Source organism: Lynx canadensis, chromosome D2 (genome assembly GCF_007474595.2).
Source record: "Lynx canadensis isolate LIC74 chromosome D2, mLynCan4.pri.v2, whole genome shotgun sequence".
Classification (NCBI taxonomy): domain Eukaryota; kingdom Metazoa; phylum Chordata; class Mammalia; order Carnivora; family Felidae; genus Lynx; species Lynx canadensis.
Window position 1 is genome coordinate 11,807,131 of NC_044313.2, and position 24,161 is coordinate 11,831,291.

Genomic DNA, 24,161 nt, shown 5'->3' on the forward strand with positions numbered 1-24,161 from the left:
GAGGAGCAAAGGGAGAGAATCCCAGGCAGGCCCGGGCTTGATCCCATGACCTCAGGATCATGACCTGAGCCAAAATCGAGTGGGCCACTCAACCAACTGAGTCACCCAGGCATCCCATTCCCACTGAATGTTAAGGGGCTCAACTTCCTTCCTCTTTCTATGAAGCCCTCCAGGTTCAAATCCCCCTCCTCCTCAGTACAGCTGGCAGAGCCAACTCTTAAGGCACTGTTTAACTGCGACCCTTAGGCTCGGGCAACAGGCTGAAAAATAAATCTTTACTACCACCCTTCACTAACAGCTGATACAAACATTCTCCTTAAGATGCTGGGGGGAGAGGATGGAAGCGCACCCATGAACTGTTTTGGGGGGAAAAATTCTACAGGGCTAGAGGCAGTTTCCCTCTATCCTCAAGCAAGACTTCATTTTCTGTGTACATGATCGGTATCTGCAAACACCACCTTAAGTCTGTGCACGTCTCTGCCCAAATATTTCTTTCAACTCCAAGAATTAAATAAGGGGTTGGAGGGCATTATCACTGTACTTTACACTGGCTCGATGAGTCATTTTAATGGAGGACTGCTCTTCTTACCCTCTTATCCGATGAGATAAAGGATGGGGAAACCTTGTAAACTTACAAAGCAATCTACAAACAGCCTACCTAGGCTAGGAATACCTATTTGCGGGAAAACATGCCGAAAAGACACTACCGGACCACGGGAAGCCCGAGGGGACCCAGCGAGCGCGGCTCCCAGCTCAGCTCGGACCCGAGGTCCACCCCGGCTCCTCCAGCCCGTCGCGCGGGTCGGCAGTTGATGTCGACCGATCGGCTGTTTTGCTGAGTAGAGCACGGCTAGAAGGGCCTGCCGGCTCACACACCACGCGGAGCCAAAGCACTGCTTCACACGCAGTTGAAGAAACCGCTCTCAGGCTGGACGAAGGCGGAGCAGTCGCGCAAGCTGAGCCAACTGAAGGGCCTTAACATGCTTAGAGCAGTCCTAGGCCAGCCTCCAGCACGAGGCACTCTGGGACTTGTAGTTTACTTCCCGGTCAGCATTTTTTCCATCCCGTTTCCCCGCCTGTCAACGACGCTTTTTATTCTCTCCCTCTCCTTCCAGCACGCCGACTTCCTGGTCGCCGCACGTCCTCACTTACGACTACACTACCCAGAAGTCTCTTCCCCGCGACCCAGGGCGCTGCGGGCGGTGTCCGTCTCCTGTGGACTACAATTCCCAGAAGTCCTCTGGAGAAGTGCTTCCCTCTTTCTCCAGGACCACAATTCCCAGAACCTTCAGCTTCACGGCGGTTCCCTTTTCACTCGATCTGTTTTTGAGCTGGCTGGGCTTCAGCCGGCCAGCAGGCGCACAGCGACGACGTGATTCGTCGGGACTGGGCACAGGGTTTCCTTAGCGGCCCGTTTTTCTCCCCACTCAGTTATCCCATTTACAGGCCGTCGCGGCTGGCCTGAGCGGTGACCTGGCGGGCCGCGCCTGCGCTCTGCCCCGTTTCCTGCCTGGCTGGTGGCGGTGGCCATTTTGTTCATCCTCCTCCTCCTCCTGCTCCTCCTGGTTGGAGCGCAGTGTCCGGAGCGGGCTGGGGGGAGAGAGCCCGAGAGCAGGGTTTGGTGCCTTCTCCTCTGTCCCCAGCCGGTGCCCGGAGCCCCCCTCCCCTTCCTCCCCACCCCCTCCCCTCCCCAGCCCTGCCCTCCCCCTTGTCCCGGGATCGCTCCGTCGCACCCACCATGATGGAAGACGACGGGCAGCCCCGGACTCTGTGAGTACCCGAGACGGGGGTTGCCAGACGCCGAGAGGCCCGGGCACCGCGGGAGACGCTGAGGGAGGGAGCAGGAGAGCCGGGCCGAAGCTGGGATTCGCGGCGGCTCCTGGGGTGGATTCCGGGGTGGCGCGGACGCGAAGTGCATTCCTCCTCTGTCCCCTTTTCCTTGGGAAGGAAGTCCTCCCTTCCCCCAAACAGTCGCTTCCTGGGGTCTGGGGTTTGTTTCGACCTTTTCCTCTCGCGCCCTTCTTTGCACGCGCTTCCTAGGCCGGGTTTCTGCACGGCAGGGGCTGTCAGGCCAGGTAGGGCTCCTGGTCCCCCTCTGCTGTGGGGGCCCTGGACTGGGCCGGGAGCTGCCGGTCCCCACGGGGGCAGGGCCTGGGTGGGGGTGGGACCGGGGGTGGGACCGCAGCCTCGTGCCCGGCGGGCCCCGAGGAATTACCACTCTCGCCCTGCACGTCCCCGGCTACATCGCTCCCAGCTCTTCTCCCAAGCTAAGCTCTCCGAGGGAGCTGGACACTCTTCCTCCACTCAAGTCCCTTCTCTTTTTCTGCCCCACGTGCCCCCGCCCACGCTGTCAGAGACACTCGAAAAGCGCCCGCTACTTTTGAAGTGCAAAAGGGATGCCTCTTGCCACCGGAGCATCTTTCCCTTCTTGGAAGTTTACTTTGAGCGCTACCTACGCTACACTGACAACCAGTTGTTAAACTGCTTTTGCTCTTTTGGTGTTGCCTCCTCCTAATCTGTTTTGTGCTTTGAGACCTTCAGAATTGGATAAAATGATGTCTACCCATTATTCGATGTGTGTCTTCTGAGCGCTTTTTCTTCTATCTTGCTGTTGCTTGTTTACCTGAAGCCCGATCTAATGAATGAATTTCATCTTCCAACTGCTTGTTCCAGTTTTCATTTCTTTCCTAATGAAGAGTGATGACTCAGCATTTGCATTCCTTTCCGGATAGTGTGGCACTCCTTTCTTTTTTCTACATTTTTTAAAAAGTCTGAGTAATTTCTAAATCAGCGTTTCAGTTGGGCACCTTCGGTTTTCCTAGCCTCTGGAAACTCAGCACACCTACCTCCAGTACAAGGAGTCAGATCACTGCTTTGTTTTCTTTTGCCTCTGCCTAGTATTGATATGATCATAGTCCACTTGGCTCTGCTGTCTGTTGGGGAAATTACTTTTTGGGGAATAGATGAAGGTGGATGGGTACTTAGGAAGTCTGACTAGCTTCTCATCTCTTCTACCAAAGTAGAGAAGATAGTAAAGAAGATAGATATCTATGTACGATGTTGATACTGGTTTGGGTTTTGTTGTTTCGTTTTTTTGGGGGGGGACCTGAGGGGGGGTGGGCTTGCACTCTTTGTAGTCTTATTTTTCTAATGTCTCACCAAAGTATTTGCCATCCTGTTTTGAGAGTTCACAGCCAACTTTAGCCCATCGAATGCTTCAGTGAAAAGCCTGCTTAGGAGAATTTTTATATTTATGTTTTGTGCTGTCTCCCACTTCCAACCTTTTTTTTCCCAGAAAAGAGAGAATTGGGACAATTTGAAATTTGCCCTTTAAAATCTATTGAAGCCAAGGCTGGATATTTAGCCATGTGTGCTTTGATGGAAGCATCTGGGAAAGCTGGATTTAGTGCCCAGCCAGCATGTATTTAACAAAGATACAAGTTACATTGAATCTAAACATCTGAAATGTCATCACTGCATCATAATAGCTACTGAATAATTGGTAAATTCTCATAGCACATTTCTCATTAACTGTATCTATCTGTTCCTTGTGAAGAGGAATTCCTGATTTTGTCAGGCTAAATAATATGCCATTTCACTACCTTTAATTCCCATAACTATCTCTGCATTTGCATTTTCGTCTCCCTCAGACCTTGGACCCTTCTTCAGTTGACTAACGAGCTAACTTTGTCACTTATTTTTTACCTCTACTTTCTCCAATATCCTCTTCTTTCTCTGAAACACACTTAAGTCATCTTTGTTTACAGTTGTCTAAGAATATGTGACATGTGTACATGTGAGTAAAGAAACCTCTTGAGCTTAGTTGTACTTGTATGCTAGTACATGTTTACTATTCTGTCTTCCTTTTTTCTTCTCCCACTCTTCTCTATGGGAAGGGTTTTTTTTTTTTAGACAAGGACTGCTACATCTTCCTAGGTCTTACCCCTGCAGCACTTAGTTCACTGCCCGGAACACAAGAGGTACTCAAATATTTTACAATGATTATACTTCTTTTCATTAAATTAGTATTAAGTTTGTTTTTTTTAAGTCCTGAGGGATGTAAAATTATGAGCAGACATGACTGTCATACATGGTGTGGTCTGTTGATTTTTATATCTTTTTTTAAAACCTTCATATGTTAAAAAAAAACCTTCATATGTAGAATTTTGAGATAAAAGCAAAGGTTTCAGAATTGGGATTTTTTTAAATCAGATTTTAATAAAAATAATGCATATTATTTTTTCCTAAGCGTTCATTTTACATAATTCCCCTCAAAGTGTTTTAGGTGTATGTAACATGACGGAAACTTTGAACGTGACTTTTAGAGGTTGACATCTAGTAGGATTTCTTTTTGTTTATTTATGGAGATCCTTCTTTTATTTTACATTGTGATCTGTGGGTTAGGTTTTCAAGTGGCTAGTATGTTTTAAAAGAATGTACTCTTAACAAAACTTATCTTAAACTGTTTCCTTAAAATGCCTGTGTGTTACTAGTGAGGTTTTTTTCCTGCAGACACACACAAGCTAAGACATATGGTTCTATCATCAGAAAACAATATGGTGTTTATAGCCTAGGTAGGTCTTTAAATATTCATTACCTACAGTATTACTAATTTATTTGATGGTATTTAAAGTGGTATAGAATTGCTTTGATGATGTTCAGCCTAAAGTTTATTTATCCTTTAAAGGTCTGTTTTCTGATGTTCTTTGTTCTTATTTGACATTTATCTTGGGGTTATATGTATGGGATAACTTGTGATCTAAAAAAACAAATGAGATCATGCTGTGTAATTTGGTGTTGGACCCACGTTTCAGGCTTGTGTTGTGGGTAGCTTTTGAGTGCAGTGATTTGATCCATGGTATATCTGAATATATAATACAACATTAAATTATAATGGTGTTCTATTATAGTTTAATTAACTTTTTTCATTTATCTGATGCACCAAAATGAGTTGGAATTGTGGATCTGGGATTACACCATGTTATGCAATGCCATCCTTTAAGGCTGTTCTTTCTTTTTGTTAGAGGCTGTCAAAAAAGGAGGAAATAGAGCAGTGATTTAGAGTATAATCTGCACATCTGAGGGCAATAGCAGAAGAAACTATTAGATCCTGTTATAAATTTGACTAGCTATACAATGGATTTGGCTATATCGTGACTGTAATTAAGCACCTTGTTCGACCTAATCATATTCTCTGTTTCTTTAAAATGTGTGTGTATGTGTGTTGCTATCCCTTATGTAGTGGTCAGTTCACTTGGACAACCCCCCACCCTCCCTGCCCTGCACCTTTCCTCCCCTGTGCCTCTTCCTCAAATGCAATACTGACAAATTGATCCGTTCATTAGAGGCCCATTGAAGGATATTGTTATAAAATCTTCTCATATAGGAACTTGCCAAGAACAAAAGCAAAAATGTTACTTTCGTGGAAATTTAGCCATGGTAGCCTGTGTAAAAGTGCATGTAATTAATTTCAACCTTGGTAACTCTTCAGAGTGAGAACATGTTCAGTGTTGAAGTTTGATTAGTCTTCTGAAAAGGCATGATCTTAACTTAAAATTCTGCCCAGTTGGACATAGGAAGTAGTTTGGCAATGTGAACTTTTGCCTGCAGTGGAACTGCCAAGTCTCTGGTCTCAAATTGGATTTTAACCCTTATGTTAGGGATAAAAGCATCATTTTCCATTTTTAGTGCTTTAGTGCCTACAGTTCCTGTTCGTAGAAGACAAAATAGATCTAAGGTATGCCTTTTTTTTTTTTTTTTTTTCATGAGTAAAAAATTGTTTTGGAATTTTCTAAGTGTTTACTCTTTGTATTGACCTCTCAATACAAGAATTTGAGCCGTTTGTCTTTTTCTGTTATTTTGTAAGTTCTTCAAGTAAAAATTATGTATGTATTTAAACACTTGGAACTTTAGAATACACTGACTACTTCTTAACCAGAACAGAAAGAAAATGAAGTGTAGAAGCTATAATTTAGAAAGAGAAAAGATACCATTTCAGTGTATTACCAAGAGATGATTTTCTTTCCAGGTCAGGTGTTGAACATCTGTCTTAAGTATTTTTGTTAGTATTTATTTTGGGAAAAATTTTACGATAATGCAAGGTACTTAAGCTGTGTACTACAGTATTTTAAAAGCTATAGGAAGTTTCCCTATTGAGTATTAGGAAGGATGAAGGCATCTGCAAATGAATGAATTATAGAACTCGAGTAAAGGAGAAGGCAGTCTGAGATTTGGGTGAAATTTAGGTGAAATTATGTGATGAATTACATCCTTCTTATCCTGGTAAATTAAGGTGTTCTATGTGTTGTCATGGAAGTCCTTTTTTATATTAGTGTTTGGAATTTAGTTTGCTGCTTTACCATTGAACTTTTAGTGGAGATATTTAAAAAGTAGGAAACCTGAACACTGAATTACTGTATTTCATGACATTCTAAACTTAGATTACCATTTTGCTCTTTGGCATCAGTGCTTGAAATGTAAATTGCTGTATCTAAATGTGCCCCTAGAATTCTTCAAAATGTATAACTCACTCGAAAGATGTTGATGTGGAATAAAAATCCTATTAAGCAGTAACAGCTTTAATTGTGACTGTTAGGTGTGGAAGGTAATTAATGCCCATGCAGTTTTTTCTTAACAAATCAATGTATAAACAGCAACGCAAATTTAAAACCGTTTAAGTTATTTAAATTTTATTATATTAAAATGGTGATTCTATTAACTTCGTTATTAGTGTCAGTATGTGAAAATCAGTTTTATCCTTTCCTCTTGTATTCTCTTAGAAACGAACTAGCTAGCACTTTAGGTTAAATGAATATAACATTTAGGAGACCACGGTCACTTGTTCATTTTCTTTATAGATAGTTCTACCTTGTACAAAAAGGAATAATTCCCTGGATACAGGCTCACAAACCCCTATGAGTTAAAAATGAATAGGCAGTTGTCTGACGAGCTTATAATCCTATAACCTTTTGCTACTGCTGGAAAAAGTATGTCACTCCATGGCCTACCGATGGGTCTGCTCTACTTTAATTATAAGAAAAAGATGGCATAGTAGACCTAAACCAGTTTGTCCCTGGTTTAATTTTTCTGTTTAAGTCACATTGGACTTGTGTTTCAGTTTTAGAGCATGTAAGTACCCACTGCAATGAAAATTCTTAGCTGAACTCATTGAATTGCTACTCATTATTATTATTATTTTTTAATGTTATTTATTTTGAGAGGGAGAGAGAGAGGAGGGAAGGGGCAGAGAGAGAAAGAGAGAGAATCCCAAGGAGGCTCCTTGCTGTCCGCACAGAGCCCAACACAGGCTCGAACCCATGAACTGTGAGATCATGACCTGAGCTGAAATCAAAAGTCGGACACTTAACTGACTGAGCTACCTCGGCCGGCGCTCTTGCTATTCATTCTTAATCAGATAATTTTTTTACACTTTACATTTCTCAGTTTATTTTTCCTTTTCAAAATGTTCCAGCTTAAAGCAGTTATGTATTTAATATGGTAACCATAGATGCAAGGCTTATTTTGGTCTCAGTACTCAGTTTCCAGATGTTATATATTATTGTTAGGAAAATAAAACTTATGTCTTTTTAATTTCCAGGAGAAACTATGTTAAATTTTATAAGTATTGTTGGGTTTATGAGATTGTTCATAACAGATGTGAGTTTTAGGAATTATACACCAAGTACCAGAAACACTTACAAGTTTGGCAGTTTATTAACTAAATTAATATAAATCCATGGGACAAGAGAAACCCGGTGGTCATTTCTGGGTGGTGGTGGTCCTTTCTTTTGAGTTTATCTGTATTCAGAATTTCTTATAAAAAATACATATATTCAATTTGTAATTTTAACAAATAATCCCAAGTCTTTAAATAGTATAAGTTTACCTAGATTTGTCTTAATTTTCTCCAAATTTCTGAAGAAATCTTATATTTGCTTTGTTATCTATATAAAGATGTATTTTATTGCTTCTGATGTATTTTAGATTAGGAAATTTTACGATTTTGCCCTGCTTTCCTACAATAAAACAGTGAAGACATATCAATAAATCTTATTTAGCAAGACAGAACAAAGCCCTCCAATCTCTGTTTTGCTCTAACCTTTATTTTGTTCTTTGTTTGTGTAATTGCTTTAGTTGGGGTTCTTAGATAAACTCACCTTAAGTTTCATATCTCTTTATGATCAGGTGTTATAATCAATCAGTATTTTTGGTATTTTGTGTGTGTGTGAAAGAGAGAGAGAGAGAGAGAGAGAGAGAGAGAGACACACACACACACACACACACACACACATTTTGAACTGTGTTTTACATCCAGAAATTGTAGTTATTTTGAGCCTGGTTTAAATTTTTATTATTTTTCTTCTAACAAATAAAATGAGAAAAATGATACATAGGTTACAGAATAATAGGCTTTGGGGGTATGCAAAGTAACACTGGTTTCTTTTTTATAAACGTGTGAAGTGGTGCTTTACTGGCCTAATTTAGTGCCTGAGAACAATTGCTGCTTTCCTAAATAAGGGTTAGTCTTACTTTCATAGGATCAGGCTTAATTGGAAAAATGTTATTGAAGACAGGAAGTTAAAATGAAATAAAAGGTGTTGAGTTAAATGATAATGCATTAGAGCCAGAGCTGAAAGGAAATTGCTGATAATGTACTCTTTTCTTCTTGAACAGATACGTAGGTAACCTCTCCAGAGATGTGACAGAAGTCCTTATACTTCAGTTATTCAGTCAGATTGGACCCTGTAAAAGCTGTAAAATGATAACAGAGGTAAGATCTTCCCAGTTCCATGTGCTGACAGCATGATGTTTACCGTTTTGAAATACATGAGTTGATTAGTATCATTTAAAAATACTGTTTTAAGCCTCACTTATTCTGATGGAGAGGGTCACGTTTGTTGTGTTGACTTACATTGCTTTGACTTGGCTGACAGACTAAGTTTAGAAAGGAGTTTTATTTGAGAGGACAAAGTTTGTGTGCTGTTCCTCTCACATGGTCATTCTTCAGGATATAGTTGTCATCAAGTGATTCCGCTTGTAAAAGTTGTTAGAGCTTATCTCAGAGTGTTGAAAAACTAGGTGACATTGCATACGCTTCCAGTAGGAATGTTACGGATTCAGGAAACACACACGTAAAGGTTAGGAACCGGTGTATGTGGGAGCACGTTAGCCCCTCACGTGTATGCTGCGGCACCACGCATCTTGAGCATCTTTAATAAATACTAATAACTGAGTAGCTTTGCCCAGATTGGAATTAAACTGTTAGGGCAAGAATTCTCTTTCCCTTTTTGCAAAGAAGACTTTCTTTTCATACTTTCCTGGTTAAGACTGTGTAGCAGTGCCCAAAGATTTGTGTTTCAGTTTGTTCTTGTCTTCCTTTTGTTATTCACCCACACACTTTTTAGACTGTGTACTACGTACCAGCCATTCCGGTAAGTGCTAGAGATACAGTGATGAATGAGACAGTTCTTAGCCCCATAGAATCTTACCACCTAATGAGGGAGACAGAGGAGTTAACAGGCACTAATGACAGAGGATGATAAATGCTGTGGAAGTAGGCAGCTTCAAGTGCTGTGGGAGCACCGAGGTCCGGTAATGTCTGGGGTGAGGGGAGGCTTTCTGGGAGGAGTCCATGTCCGGGCTGAAACTGAAGGATAGCAGAGGAAGGGATTCTGGGTGAGAGAAGAACATCAATCCAGCCTGGTGGACAGAGGGAACAGGAGTACTTTGATAGGAAGCGGGAAGGTAGAAACCCTAGCATGGTTGGCCTTCCAAAGGAGATTGGTCAGAAAAAATGCCAGGAGATGAGGCAGGAGTGTTCGGCAGGGCCAGAAGCTGTGCCCAGGAGTTCGTGTATGCCCTGCAAGGGGAACTCTGAAAAACCAGTAAAGCAAATGGGCCTTTTGGTCTTCTTTCTTAACTAATAATAATCATCATTCTGTTCTGGTGTCTCTTCTTTCCTTCTTGTGTTTGATTATTTTTTCCTTCATTCATTCATCCTTTTATTCATCAGAAATTTACTTTGTGCTGGGGATACAGTGGAGAGCCAGACAAAGGCGACTCCCATGAGTTCATATACATTGAGAATATTAACAAAGCAAGTAAGCAAGATAATTGCATTTAGGGATAAGAGCTATGAAGAGAATAAAACAGGTCTGTATGGGGATTGGAGGTTTGGTGCTAATATAGGGTAGGTGGTGAGGGAAGAGGTCACGTCTTTGATCTGAGATGAGAATAACGAGAATGTGCCATCTATGTTAAGAGCCGGAGGCAGAAGGAATGGCAGATACAAAGGCTTTGAGCTGGTAATGAGCTTGGTGAGTTCATGGAACCAAAGACCAGGATGGCTGGAGCCTGGGGAGTGGAGGGAAGTGGTGGTAAATGAGAGTAAAGAGGCAGGCAGGCAGTGTTTGAAGCCACCTGGGGCATTCCAGGCCGTGGCACACAGTTTGGATTTTATTCTGATTATGGTGGAGTCTTAAGAAGGGTAAGGAATTACTCTGATTGGCATTTTTTTTAATGTTTGTTTATTTTTGAAAGAGAGAGAGCATGAGGGTAGGAGAGGCAGAGAGAGAGGGAGACACAGAATTCGAAGCAGGCTTCAGGCTCAGCTGTCAGCACAGAGCCTAATGCAAGGCGTGAACCCACGAACCACAAGATAACACCTGAAGTCGGATGCTTAACCGAGTGAGCCACCCAGGGGCCCCCTGATTTGCATTTTTAAAATTATTTGGAGAATGACTGTCGTGGAGAATGGATTGTAGGGGACAGGAATGGAAGGAGGGAAACCAGCTGGGTTTATTTTACTCACCTAGGTAAGAGATGATGGGGGCTTGTCTGTAAAGTGGTAGGTGTAGAAATAGAAATAGGTAAGTTTGGAATATAACTGGAGGTGGAATCAATAGGACTGGATTGGTGGCGGGGACATATGGGGAAGGAAGACATGAAGAAAGACACTAAGATTCTTGTTTGCAGTTGTGTGGATGGTAATGTTTTTATTTGCTCAAATGGGCATGGTCAAGGGAGGCACAGGATGGGTGAGGGGAGTGGTGGGAATCAGGAGTTCTGTTTTGGCAGTGTTAAATTGAAGGTGTGCATGTTAGACAAATAAATGGACTTTATATGTAGGTAGTTGGAGAAAGTGAAAGACCAGGGCTGATGATACGAGCTTGCAGTGGTATTTGAACCTGTGGGACTAGATGAGATCTAGTTGCTGGATCTGCAGAGAGTACTTGCTGATAAGAGAAGAGTAGGGTGGCTCAGGTCCAAGTGCTTGGAGCATCTCCGCATTTAGGGTGATGTTCAGAGTTTGAGTGAAGGGGGAAAACTACCTTCTGAAAGATCCTCCAAGTGAGAAAACCAGAAAACCAAGAGGCTATGTGGAACCTAAACTAGAATATTTAAGGGAGAAAGAGTCGTTAGCTGTTTTGAGTTCTGCTTGAAAGTCAAGATGAGGACAGAAAAAGGATCATAGAGGTGGCAGAAGGGTCGCTGGTGGGCTCAGCACAAAGTTTCATTGGCCTGGTTGGGTAGGAAGCTGACTGGAGTGGGTTCAGGAGAGAATGGGGTATGAGAAAGTGGAAAGAGTCACTAGCAGATTTTGGAGAAACATTTGATAAATATTTAATAGTACTCTTTTTAAAACCTGTGTGCACAATCAGCCATTTGAGGGGAGAGGGATTTGAAATGGCTTTTTATAATTCATCCATATTCTACTACTCCTACATTCAGACTTGTAGATAGTTGTAAAATCTCATTATTTCTCTGTCTTGACATTTATGTCATCCAACAAAAATTGGTGACAATACTAATTAAGGTAAGGACATAGTTGATTTTTTTTAGAGTATCCCTTGGTGGCATAGGTGGGAAGTTTCCAAAGAGCATGAATTGTACTACTGACTATGTAGGCGTTTATTTTTCTTTTCGTAGATTCCATTTTAGTATATGAAAAATCCTTTTCCTTTAGTTTTATGGTCTTTTACTTTAGATAGTGTTTATCTTAGATTCTAGGTTTCTCCATATACTGTAATGTAATGTTAGTGATTCTAAGGCTAAAAAATTTTAACATCTCTGACAGTTGGGTTGTGACAGATCAGTGGTATCTTAGATGAAAGGCAGTGTGGTGTGTGTGTGTGTGTGTGTGTGTGTGTGTACACATGCATAGTTCATACATTGAATGGGGTTGGCCTGCTACTAGGTAGATAAGCTTGAAGTCAGTCTGCAGAAGTAGGCTAATTTACTAAAGCCTGTGGTTATGGATCTACCATTGGACCCCTGTACGTTTTGCTACAATTACCAGTGTTTTCTTTAAAGACCATCAGGGCAGAAGAGATGGGAGTAAAATGAAAAATTGAATAGCATAGTTTTAGCTTGCTGTTTACCTTTAAATAATCTCTACAAATGAATATTACCGGTAAATGTTAACTCTTTTATAAGAGGAATTTAAATGCATGTTTTTCTTTGGAATCTTTTCCCCATTTCCTTTCTGTACCTCTTAAGAACAGAGTTCACATGGCTACGACAATAGGATTTTGTATGAGAGCCCATAGTTTTCTTGTCAGTATTAATGATCACACTTTTTTTCCCTCAAGGAAATGCCTTCTGGTTGCTTCGCCACTATTGTTTTAGACGTCTTATTTTGGATTTTTCTTCTAAAACTTTCCTGGAATGAAAAACAGTGGTTGTTGAAAAGATCTTTATTTTATCTGGTATTTTGTACCCCTTGTAAGTGCAACTAGAATTCCATGTTTTAAATAGTATTAATCTTTTAGGGCATTTTACATTGAACAGTGATGAATGCTTTAGCCTCATGCAGAAACGTGTTTGTACAGTTTTGCGGCTCTTCAGTGCAGGTTGCAGTTTTATAAAATTCATTTCCGTTTTGGTTGTTAGGTTATAAAGTTGCTATAACTCAGGTAATACTTTCTCATTGCCTTTATAAATGTCTATTTGCCAACTACTTTCAAGCATAATGTTGTAGAACATATTTAATAAAGATTTCTTATTTTCTGTGATTAAAAATTGTAGCTTTGTCTTGGCATATCTTATTAAGACATATTTTCAGAAATTCTTTTCTTGATTACTAGTATATTTTTCTGGTCTTTGAAGACTAAATAGAGTCTCCTGTTCATTAGGATATTTTGAAAGATGGGGAGTTCATTTCAATAGCTGGTTATAAATGTGAAATTTTTCTGTTTTTATTCTCATTCCTTATCCAGAAAAGAAATACATAATCTCATCTCCTCGTATGTAGTACTACAAATCCTAGTTTCAATCAGGAATAAAGTTTGTAAAGTTGGTTCATTTATATATATATACATATTTTTTTTTTTTGGCATGGATATAGTTTATGAAGGATTATGATACATAAATAGAATTCATCCTTTTGGAAATAATGTTGGGAGAGAGAAGAGCAGTGGTGAGGAGTGGTCCTTATCTCAGATCTAAACTTAAGGTTTTGTTTGGTCTGATATAAACTTCTGTTTTATATTTAACGTATTCCACCAGCATTCTGTATTTTGATTTAACAGAGATAGTCCTGATTCTATAGCGCTCAGTTGGTTCTGTTTGCGTACAACAGTATTCTGAGGTGCAAAGTCAGGTGTAGCTATAAATCTTATTTTTATAAGTGTTAGGCTTTCATAAGCTGATGCAATCTCACCGTGTACATTCCTAGCTGTCAGTAATGTTTTTTCCTGGATTTTCTTCTCAGCAACCCGATAGCAGAAGGGTCAACTCTTCTGTTGGATTTTCTGTTTTGCAGCATACAAGCAATGACCCATATTGCTTTGTGGAATTTTATGAACACAGAGATGCAGCTGCTGCATTAGCTGCTATGAATGGGAGAAAAATTTTGGGAAAGGTAAGATAACAGAATGATGGCACCTCACAAGTGTGTATATTTGCATGGCAAATTAGCTTGTATTCTTTTTTAGCGAGTTTTTAAACAAATATTCAGCTGTGCTGAGTGATGGTTTTGCTTTATTCAGCCTAGTGTTTTTACAAAAGTTATCAATGATTTAATAAGTGGTAAGTGTTATAATTCATAATGACGTGCCTAATAATTGTATTAAATATAATCTTTATTTTTAGGAGGTCAAAGTAAACTGGGCAACAACACCAAGTAGCCAGAAAAAAGATACTTCCAGTAAGTACTTCTGCTGCATTTCACTGTGGAAGAGTTCTCAAATTATCCCTGCAGCGCTACCAGCTTAAATAGGGTTTCTCTTCCCTTAGTGTTACCTGAAAAAGGCTTAGGAGCTGACTTTAAGTAGTTGATTACCAAATGCTTTGATTTCAGATCACTTCCACGTGTTTGTTGGGGATTTGAGTCCAGAAATTACAACAGAAGATATCAAATCAGCATTTGCCCCCTTTGGTAAAATATCGTAAGTATCACAATCAATACTATATTCAGTAGTGATAGGCACAATTGTATATGATTAACTTGTACCGGAACTAAGATTTTCTTTCCCTAGTTAGTGTGATTTTTTTTTGTTTGTTGGTTGATTTGTTTTGTTTTTTTGATTAGTAGATGTTGTTGAAAATGTTAATGTCATTTCAGTGTTTTGGGGTCTTGTTTTCATCTAATCCTGTGTATAATATGTTAAAAAATTTTAAGTGATTCTGTTTGTTATCTTTGAAGCAGATGTTTGGGTGGTAAAGCCTATTATAAAGTCCAACTTTCTGTCAAATGTTTTTAAAGTTTGGTGGTTAACCAAAAGTGAATGTGATGTATGCTGTGTATTAAATTTTTATAGAAGGAATTATAAATTGGGAAAAGTAGGTAAATCCTTGGGTATATTGTGGTTGAATTGGAAATGTACATGTTTAATTATAATGATAAATGTGTTTTGATATTTTAACTCAAAAGTAGTACTGTTACAATATTAAAATGTTTCATTGTCTGAGCCATAAATGTGGGATTAATTAGTAGATGTTTCTTTGTTAGTGGTATTTGATTCTGCTAGTTAGGGCCCAAATGTGGTTTGATTTTTAGCAAAGTTAACGCTCAAATTTCACTATGTGTTACATGATCAAATATATTGGAAAATTAAAAGTGGCTTTATAAGTTTTATAAAATGTTTATCACAATTTATCTTTCTGATTAAAATTCGTGTAATGTTTATGTACTTCCTGTAGATTTAAATTAAACTTTGTAGTACTACTTTACAGGAATGTGTTTCAACTCAGAACAACAATACTTTTCTGTATACAATTTGTTGTTCTATAGATTTATTTGAAAGAAAGATTTAATTCTTAATTTTCTATTTTGATATTTGCTTTGCTTTTTAATCTTTAAATGTGGTAAGTAGTACTGTTTTAAAAATCAGTATAAAAAATAATACAGGTTGCTGTTTTTCAATCTTTATTTATACCTGAGACCTGCAGTTTTTCTAAAGTCCAAGTCACAATTAAAAGTAATAGCATTCTGGTTATTTTGCAGAATTGCTCATAAGAATGGACAGGATCTTGAAGGCTAACTGCAAGGAACTGTGCACACTGGAACTCAGTTGTAGATTTTTTTCTCATTTCTATTTATTCTTATTATACATTATTTATATATACATATTTTAGTATTTACATTTTAACATTCTATATTCAGTGGAGTTCTATATTTCCAATCATTTTAACTTACTCACTAAAATTTCTGTGTAAATTTGTTGTTTTCGTACTGGTGTGCTTAGCATTGTTGTTAGTTTTTTATTCTCCTTTCTTAAATTTCTGAAAATGTCAATTTTTCAAAATTTACAGCTGCCCAAACTCCAAAATGATGATAGAGAATTGACCAAGAAAAATAAAGAAATCTGTTAACAGGCCATGTATGCCTTTTTAATTCCTATTTTTACCTCTTTTTCAATTTTTTAATATTTCATATATTTTGTATCACTAGGCAGAAGACATTTAACTATTTAGAGATTGCATGGTAAAGTAGTTAGCATTGTTACAGTAATTTATAGAGCCAGTAAACCTTAGAGGACACTAGCCAATAGAATATTAGAAAAGGAAACTATTGTTCCTATTAATCTTCAAATTTGAGCATTTAGTTTAGAAAGTGCAGGCTATTTGATTAGGTTGCATGTTTATTACATGTTTTTGTCTTACTGCTTTTTTCTAACAGGTAAAGAAGCGTTAGGGAGAGTTCAGGAATGGCAGTAGTTAATTAGGGCTAACTGGAATTTTATTTAAAAAAATGCTCACAATACAGTGTGTGTGGTTCCTTTTAGTTTTTATTTTGAGGATGACTCTTACTTCCCTCATTTAGCTGTGCTTCTTTTCACAGGGATGCCCGAGTAGTTAAAGACATGGCAACTGGAAAATCCAAAGGCTATGGTTTTGTATCTTTTTATAACAAACTGGTATGTTTTTCAACTTAATGTAAATTTAATAAAAAATTTAGTCGTTAATTATTCTGAATCTTGAATATTTTTAGATGTTGACTGCCATAGGTTTTTTTGGTGTAATTTTGTATGTTTTAGTAGTAGAGAATAATTTTTTTCTTGGAAATAAATACTGGAAAAAGATAGACTGATTTTAAGGAAGAGTATTACTGCAGTTGCATTTATGTATTGGTAAAGGTAAGACGTGTTGGAAGTCAGGCTCAAGACTAGGACATATGAGCTCATCTCAGAATTTGGAGGGAAGTTCAATTATATACAGTCTGAACCATGAAAATCTTCATTTTAACTTTTAAATTATTCATCCTTTTGTAGCTAGGATATTAATGACTATAGCAGATTATGGAAAAGAAAACTAAATTCTTTAAGAAAGAGTTACCAAAATATCTAAGCATTTGCACTAAGTGTAAGATCAAATAATAAAGCAGGCTTTGGTATTAACATTTTAGACGTTTCAGCAACTTAAATTACCTACGTTTTATCAAAGTGGCTGAAGCAGCAAGACAGAGAATAGGAGTTGCATTCTTTCTTAGATTCATATTCACATTAGTTGTGATAATTAAACTCAGCTTTATTGGCAGCATTCTGGATCATAATGCAGAAATCTTCTGTTTGAAAACGAGTTTTCAGGCTTGTGTCACAGCCATAATCTGTTGTTACTAGAATGTAGATTTTTTGGGGGTAGGTAATTTAGACCATAGTATTAGAGTTTCTGTATATTCTTCGGTAGAAGTTACATTTCAGATCAACCACTAAATTAAGATATTTGTGAACAGCTCTGTGTTGTGGGATTCCTGCTTTCTCCTGTTTTGGTAGTCCGTGCGATTATGATTTTTCCTCGTGTAATTGAATTATGATGCTTCAATTATGCTCCCTTAATGCTGAAAAATGCTGTAATTTGAAAGCTGTGAATAAAGATAGTTTTTATGTATTCACCCAAGTTCAGATCATTGTTTTGTGATATTAGTTCAGGTTTGTATACTTAGCATGCTTAGCGAATTCATTTACTGAAAAGATTTATTGGATCCAGCAGTGCCAGCATTTTATTTCATCTTACTGAGTCTTATATACCACAGTTTTCTGTGTCTGTAATTACTCTTTCTTTCTGTTCTTTCTCTATAGGATGCAGAAAATGCAATTGTGCATATGGGAGGTCAGTGGTTGGGTGGTCGTCAGATCAGAACCAACTGGGCCACACGTAAACCACCTGCACCTAAAAGTACACAAGAAAGTAAGATTTGTCTACTACGTATGTTAAGATTACGGATATGTCACAAAATCATGAATTAGCGTGGTCTTCATTTCTTAAAATTTAAATTAGTACTGTAAGCCTCATTTCATCTTGAATTTAATTTTCTGATAGTGACTGGGCTTTGGTAATTAGTATATTTGGAGCAGTGAACCAGTTGATGTTATAGATCAAATCATAGTGTCAAGAAAAAAAATTGTATTTTCTCGCCCAGTGAGGCGTATCTTAACAGTGTGTCGTAATCCGTTTTATACTCCATGTACAATCAACATTTTTGTTTCCTTTCTGCATATAGATAACACTAAGCAGTTGAGATTTGAAGATGTAGTAAACCAGTCAAGTCCAAAAAATTGTACTGTGTACTGTGGGGGAATTGCCTCTGGGTTAACAGGTACAGTGTGTGATTGTCGCCTCCCCTTCTCTGCGGGGCTGCATCATCATACCGGGGTCCTGAGCCTTAAGTATTTTATTTGTGTGTTTTTGTTTCTCAGATCAGCTTATGAGACAGACTTTTTCGCCATTTGGACAAATTATGGAAATAAGAGTTTTTCCAGAGAAAGGCTATTCGTTTGTCAGGTAAAATCCTACCTACAGGGTACTCTTCTGTTTGACCCGTTCCTTTCAGTTACATGCTTTGATCTCCTCAGGCATCAGTGTTTGTTACTTTAGTACTTCTTTGCAATGTAGAACTTATTTCAAGTTCTGTCTACACCAAGTGTTGACAGATAGGAACTAATGACTTTCTGTTATTTACTGTGTTAAATAAGTTCTTTAAAAAAAAGACAAAAACCTCATATCCTCCTCTTTTAGATTTTCAACCCATGAAAGTGCGGCCCACGCCATTGTTTCGGTGAATGGCACTACTATTGAAGGACATGTTGTTAAATGCTATTGGGGTAAAGAATCTCCTGATATGACTAAAAACTTCCAACAGGTAATTCGATTTTTCACAGCACTCTTTAAGGTTTCCGTCTTACATATCTACATAAAAGCTTTAGAAACTCTGTAAAATAAACAAACAGAAAATAAAAGCCTATAGCTGCTTTCAGTTGATTTTATTAATGCTTTTTCGAAAGTGATTATTTTGCGGTATTAACTGAATCTTAATACTTTCTTTCCACAGGTGTCACCACCCCAATAAACTTAGACAATGATAAATAACAGAGTCCTATTCACATAAGGGTGCTTACTTAGTTTTTCTCTTCCTTGTCTCCCACTTTCTTCAAATCCTGTGTTTCTTACTTAGCCCCTGAAACAGTGCTCTGCTTTTTCCTAGGTCGACTATAGCCAGTGGGGCCAGTGGAGCCAGGTTTATGGAAACCCACAGCAGTACGGACAGTATATGGCAAATGGGTGGCAAGTCCCGCCTTACGGAGTATACGGGCAACCATGGAACCAGCAAGGATTCGGAGTAGAGTGAGTTGTTGGGTTTTTCCAGTGTAGAAACAGATCCGGTTTTGACAAAAGAGATAAAAAGTGTCTTTTTCTAGGGAGAATCTATTTAAAGTAAATTCATCAGACTGTTTGACATTATAAGCCTTATAGGAACCTTACGAGTAGTGATTATGGTGCTAAACATTTGCTTTTTATTGTGTAGGTGAGAGGGAAGGTTGGGGTAACATTTGGTGTGTCCTACCATCTCTATCAGCAGTTGGTAGAACTTCACTGACGTTTCTAATCTATTTTATCTCCTTGTTAATTTTTGCGTGGAAAGGTCTTTGCCTAGATGTATTCAGAAATTTAATGATTTATGTCTGTTGGCTTGTGTGAGAAGTCTTAAGAGGTTTATGTGATACAAAGTAGTTTCCTTTTTGTCCCCTGTTTGTTCGTAGAGTAGGTTGGTCCTTTGCACCTTTTCCCAGGCCAGCCCAGATCTTTTTTTGACTGGTTCCTTCTTCTCTTTCCGACATGAACTTGTGTTTTTTAAATTTCTTAAATTGATGTCCCATGTTTGTAGTACAGGATAGGTAGATGATCTGTCAGTTTATAAATACCAGTTTTGAGATATTCTTCAGAGAAGTTACTGTGTTAAGTTGTGATTATCTTAACAAAAGTTTAAGACTAATCCTGGGATATGTATTCTATATACGTGGATGCGTGTCACTTTTTCTTTGCTCTTTGTTGTAGGTGTGTTGATTTCCTGTTGTCTATTCTGTGATTAGGCTCTGCTTGACTTTTGTATAAATGTATAGATAAGTTTTTCTTTTGTTTGCTCAAGATGTTTTTGTTTTTGTTTCCCCCAAGTCAATCACCTTCTGCTGCTTGGATGGGTGGATTTGGTGCTCAGCCTCCCCAAGGACAAGCTCCTCCCCCTGTAATACCTCCTCCTAACCAAGCTGGATATGGTATGGCAAGTTACCAAACACAGTGAGCTGGGACTCTAAACAAAATTGTAATTCATGATAGCTTCAGTTTCCTGTGACACTCTGAAGACATGAAAGTAGACATCGGAAAATGAAAATATTTATTTTAAAAATTGAAATGTTTGGAACCTTTAGCACAGCTTTGCTTTGGTGAAGGACACATGTCTTCTAGTTCTGCCTTTTTAAGTTTTTGTTCATGATGGATATGAACATGATTTTTCTTTGTGTACAAAAACTAAAATAAAGTCAATAAAGACAATTCTGACTACAAATTTTGATATAATAGGAGAAATGGGTAATACGTTTTGATTCTTAGATACTATTCCATTTTTATCTTGCTGTTCAGTATTTTAACTCACTGTGTTTTTAAAAGAGCAAAAAAAGGGAGGATCGTGAAAAACTGGGAATCACACATAAGTTCATCCTGAACCTTGATACTCCCCTCCCCTCCCTTGAGGTGGACCACATTTGAAGTCAGCAGGAAAAAAGTGTGAAATTGGAAGAAATTGCATGATTTTGGAGTCGCTTTGGAGGAAATACTTTATGCCTAAAGAAACCGAAGCCAGACTGATAAAGAAATTTTCAAGCTAAATAAGGAACAGCATTATCTGAGTTACTTGAGCAAATGTTGGTGGTCCACATTTAAGACATATTTTTAAAACTTTAAAAAGTGTTGATTATTAAAATTGTAGTAAATTACATTTCATTTTGGGGGGAAATTCCAAGTATGGTGTTTGTATTAAAATCAGACAGTCATACTTGTGCTTTTACATGAAGTTAAAATGATATACATTGTAAATATTTGAATAACTACAGTGTTTAAAAAGCATGCTTCAACATAGAAGTAGCAGCAATGTAATTATTTGAAGTAACACTTCACACTCTCCACTGCATTGAATGCAATGGATTGATAAGAATGTTTAAGACTGACACTTCCAAGGTTGGCTACTATGTAAAATTAAAATTATACAAATTACTATACAGAAAAGGCCTTAATTTTAATTTCATACAAATCTTTGATCTTTGATGCATTAGTACATTTTAAAATGTCATTGGAAATTAGATTTCTTTTTTTTTTTCTTTTTCTTTACATCACTTGGTATGTAAATACCTTGATTAAAACCTTGTAAACCTATTTCAAGGTTTCTATAAGTTGTATAGTACAAGTGTTTTTAAAAAATCTTGGGGTGTTTTTTAAAACTAGATATATTTTGCCCAAGAATTTTTTTAACAAGATTGCTAAAACATCTTATTTAGACAGTTTGATGTACCAATTTATAATTGGATATTCAGCTTAAGTAGTACACAGAGTTGTGACTTTTATTTTTATTTAACTTGTTTTCCTTGTGGGTCGTGTGCATGGGATGACAAGCCTGAGCAGAGGCTGAGTTGTATGTGTGCAGAGCTTGTAAACGAACCAGTTAGGTAGATATGGAAGACTGAAGTTTGCTTCTGGGGTGTTTTTCAGACTATGTGGATAAAATCAGCCTCAAAGTTCTATCCCAAGGTAAAATCGTATGTATTTGACTTCTGACAGCTAGAGGGTGCAAATGTTTAGGCAGTGTGTTTGAAATGCTGCTTTGAGGCCTGGGCACCAAGATGAGAAAACCCTTACCAGTTACGTGGTAAGATGCAATTAATACCCACAAATGACTATTTTTTAAACTTTTGAAGTCTTACAATTAGCTTTAAAATAACAATGGTTTTATAAATTGGTGACCACAATACTTTTGGTATTATTTTTCTTCTTCCCCCATTTAGGAGAACAGTCAAATGTATTGAACGTGAATATTTGCAGGGTCTGAAGCTCATCGTTGGGCCAGATTTGTTACGGCACTTTAGTGTTAACCACAGGAGTCCTGTGACACTCTTCTGTATAAAATCTACCCTTATTATTTGTTTATGGCTAGTGTCCTTGGGGGATGTTATGGAAAAGTTACTTTATATTTTATAAGGAGAACACTCACATTATATCAATTATGCTTCCTAGTTTAAAGTTTCTTGAATATATGTGAAACTTGAACAACTAAAGACTTTTTTTTATATACCAATATTCTCAGTTCGCCTTTTTTGGTCTGCCAGTAAATTAAATACCTTTTTGCAATAGCAGCTCCCATGTAGCTGCAGTGTTTCCTGGTTGTATATTCTGATTTAATAAAATTACCCAGACTAGTTACATCGCCATAGTAAACATATTACTGAAGTGTCCTTCGTCTCAGTCCAAAAGAGAGAAAGATTTCATGATCAGTTCACTTAATGGAAGTTATTTCATATTAAATGGTTTTTAAAATACAAAGCTACTTATCCAAATGAAACGCACCATTTTAAAACACAACTGTCAAGCTAACACAGACTCAAGTCTATTTTATAACAAAGTGAAGTCAGTGCTATCTTGATCAGTTTAAGCCTAAGAATCGTTGCCTTTTCCATGTTCATTAAAATGCAGAGATTCTTTGGCGTGCAAGAAAATGTTTATTAATGATTCTGAGATTTATTTTGGTGATGTGTTTCTGACTGCCATCTTCTTTGCTCTAATAAGCTCTCTCCTAGCACTTCCCCCATGCCATTCCCACGTGATTTTTATGTTGCTGGCAGTGAGAGGCTAAAATGACTGGCCAACATAAGCCAAAGCTGTAAACCACAGTTGAAGTAAGTCTTTCAATAAAGACTAGACTCTATGATAAGTGGCTTTTCTTATTGTCGTTTATTACTTAATTATTCCTTCCAGGCTGCCATGAAATAAGAAATTTTGTTTTAAGTTATTAGTAAGGTGTATGGAATACACATATATTCAGGATCTATTTCTGTGTTCCGTGTAAGTGTCAAAAGTCCCATTAGCTTTGTTGAATTAAAATTTAATTTCTGGATATGGAGTAATAGAAATTTGCATTTTTCTAAAAATGTGTGCTCTACTGAATATTAATAAAGTTCCATTAATTTAGAATCCCCAGACAATGGAAACCATTGTTTTACCACGAGTAAAGGTTGCACTCAACAAACAGAAAAAAATGGGGGAAAAAAAAATGTCTATAGACACTTTTCCAGCAAGTATGCTCAAATTAAATCTTACCTCTTAGTTAAAAATCAGCATTTGGGCTTCCACTGAATACATTTTACATCTTTTTAGTATGCATTGGAAAGATGCAAAAATGATTTAGACTTTAGCTTATATAAGCCTTCTCTTAAGTGGCCCAAACGAGCAGGTTTTGTTAAATAACGAATTCTATGTGTAGTAGTGAAGCGTCCTACTTACCGTGTCCAAATAGGTTACTATGAATTAGATTGCCATCTATTCTATTTTGAAACAAGAAAATTATGTGAATAATTACGACTTCAAAAAAATGTGTTATTCCAGATTGTGGTTAATTAGTACAGGTTAGTATGATAAACCCGGGCTCTAGTCTACTTAAATCGGGTCTATTTTGACAATTAATGCAGATAGGCTAGAAAATAATTCACAAGGTACTTTGTGTAAACATCTCATTTGGGGCAAGAATGACTGGTTTTAGAATTGCCTAAATGCGAAGGAAGTTCAATTTATATCTAGGAAATGAAGGGGGCAGTATGTGTAGTTGGGTTTTTTTGGTAATCTTGGGCAAAAGAGTGGAGGCAGTAATGGGAATTGGCTTTTTGATCTGGTAAGGATTTTATTCGAGGGAAGGGAGCTTAATCCACATGGCATTCACAGTTTGGTTTTTAAACAATGTCAATGAGGGTAATGGCTGACAAAAGGTATGTATGAAATGGTTTCCTCAGTGTTCCCAGCTCTACTGCAGATGCTGAATTTTAACTTTTCCAAATTGTATTCTTGTAATTCACTAACCATTGTTTCTCTGAGTTGTTCCTCTGGGAAAGTGATATCCATCTAATATTTTGCGGTCAGCTGGAAAGTCTGCCAGACAAATGTGACTGGAGTGCTCTGGGCTGGCTGTTTGGGGAAGGCAGGGTAGCTGCTTGTCGGAAAGTAATGGCATGTGGGACAGCCGTCCACTTGATCCTGCACCTGGGCTCCGCTCACCTGCACATCTCCTGTTGGGACTTTGCTTTGTGCTGGTGAACTGGCCAGTATTTGCAGAGAACCTAGTTATCAGGATACTGGGAAATTGCTTTTATTGTTTTTTAAATGTTTGTTTATTTTTGAGAGAGAGAGAG

General features: G+C 38.0%; 1 protein-coding gene across 6 annotated transcripts; it reads left to right on the forward strand.

The window, feature by feature from the left end:
- The first annotated feature begins 1,332 nt into the window (after positions 1-1,332).
- Positions 1,333-22,955, forward strand: TIAL1 (TIA1 cytotoxic granule associated RNA binding protein like 1). Of its 6 annotated transcripts, XM_030334140.1 has the most exons (13): positions 1,341-1,770; positions 4,513-4,574; positions 8,674-8,770; positions 13,712-13,861; positions 14,092-14,146; positions 14,300-14,387; positions 16,283-16,358; positions 17,520-17,628; positions 17,942-18,037; positions 18,138-18,222; positions 18,457-18,580; positions 18,923-19,062; positions 19,891-22,955. In XM_030334140.1, exons 3-13 carry the CDS (start codon positions 8,759-8,761, stop codon positions 20,015-20,017), a joined length of 1,062 nt encoding a protein of 353 aa, XP_030190000.1. In that variant the 5' UTR covers positions 1,341-1,770; positions 4,513-4,574; positions 8,674-8,758; the 3' UTR covers positions 20,018-22,955. The 6 variants fall into 6 exon arrangements, 5 of the variants coding, with proteins under 5 accessions (XP_030189998.1, XP_030190000.1, XP_030189999.1 ...); XM_030334138.1 differs by lacking the exon at positions 4,513-4,574 and having other exon boundaries at positions 1,339-1,770; XM_030334139.1 differs by lacking the exon at positions 4,513-4,574 and having other exon boundaries at positions 13,763-13,861.
- Positions 22,956-24,161: the final 1,206 nt, after the last annotated feature.

Excerpts from the sequence above, each read along its gene's own strand:
- TIAL1 (XM_030334138.1), top strand. The coding sequence starts at position 1,739 with ATGATGGAAGACGACGGGCAGCCCCGGACTCT. Across the intron at positions 8,771-13,711 it reads GCTGTAAAATGATAACAGAG|CAACCCGATAGCAGAAGGGT; the intron begins GTAAGATCTTCC and ends TTTTCTTCTCAG. Across the intron at positions 17,629-17,941 it reads ACCTAAAAGTACACAAGAAA|ATAACACTAAGCAGTTGAGA; the intron begins GTAAGATTTGTC and ends TTCTGCATATAG.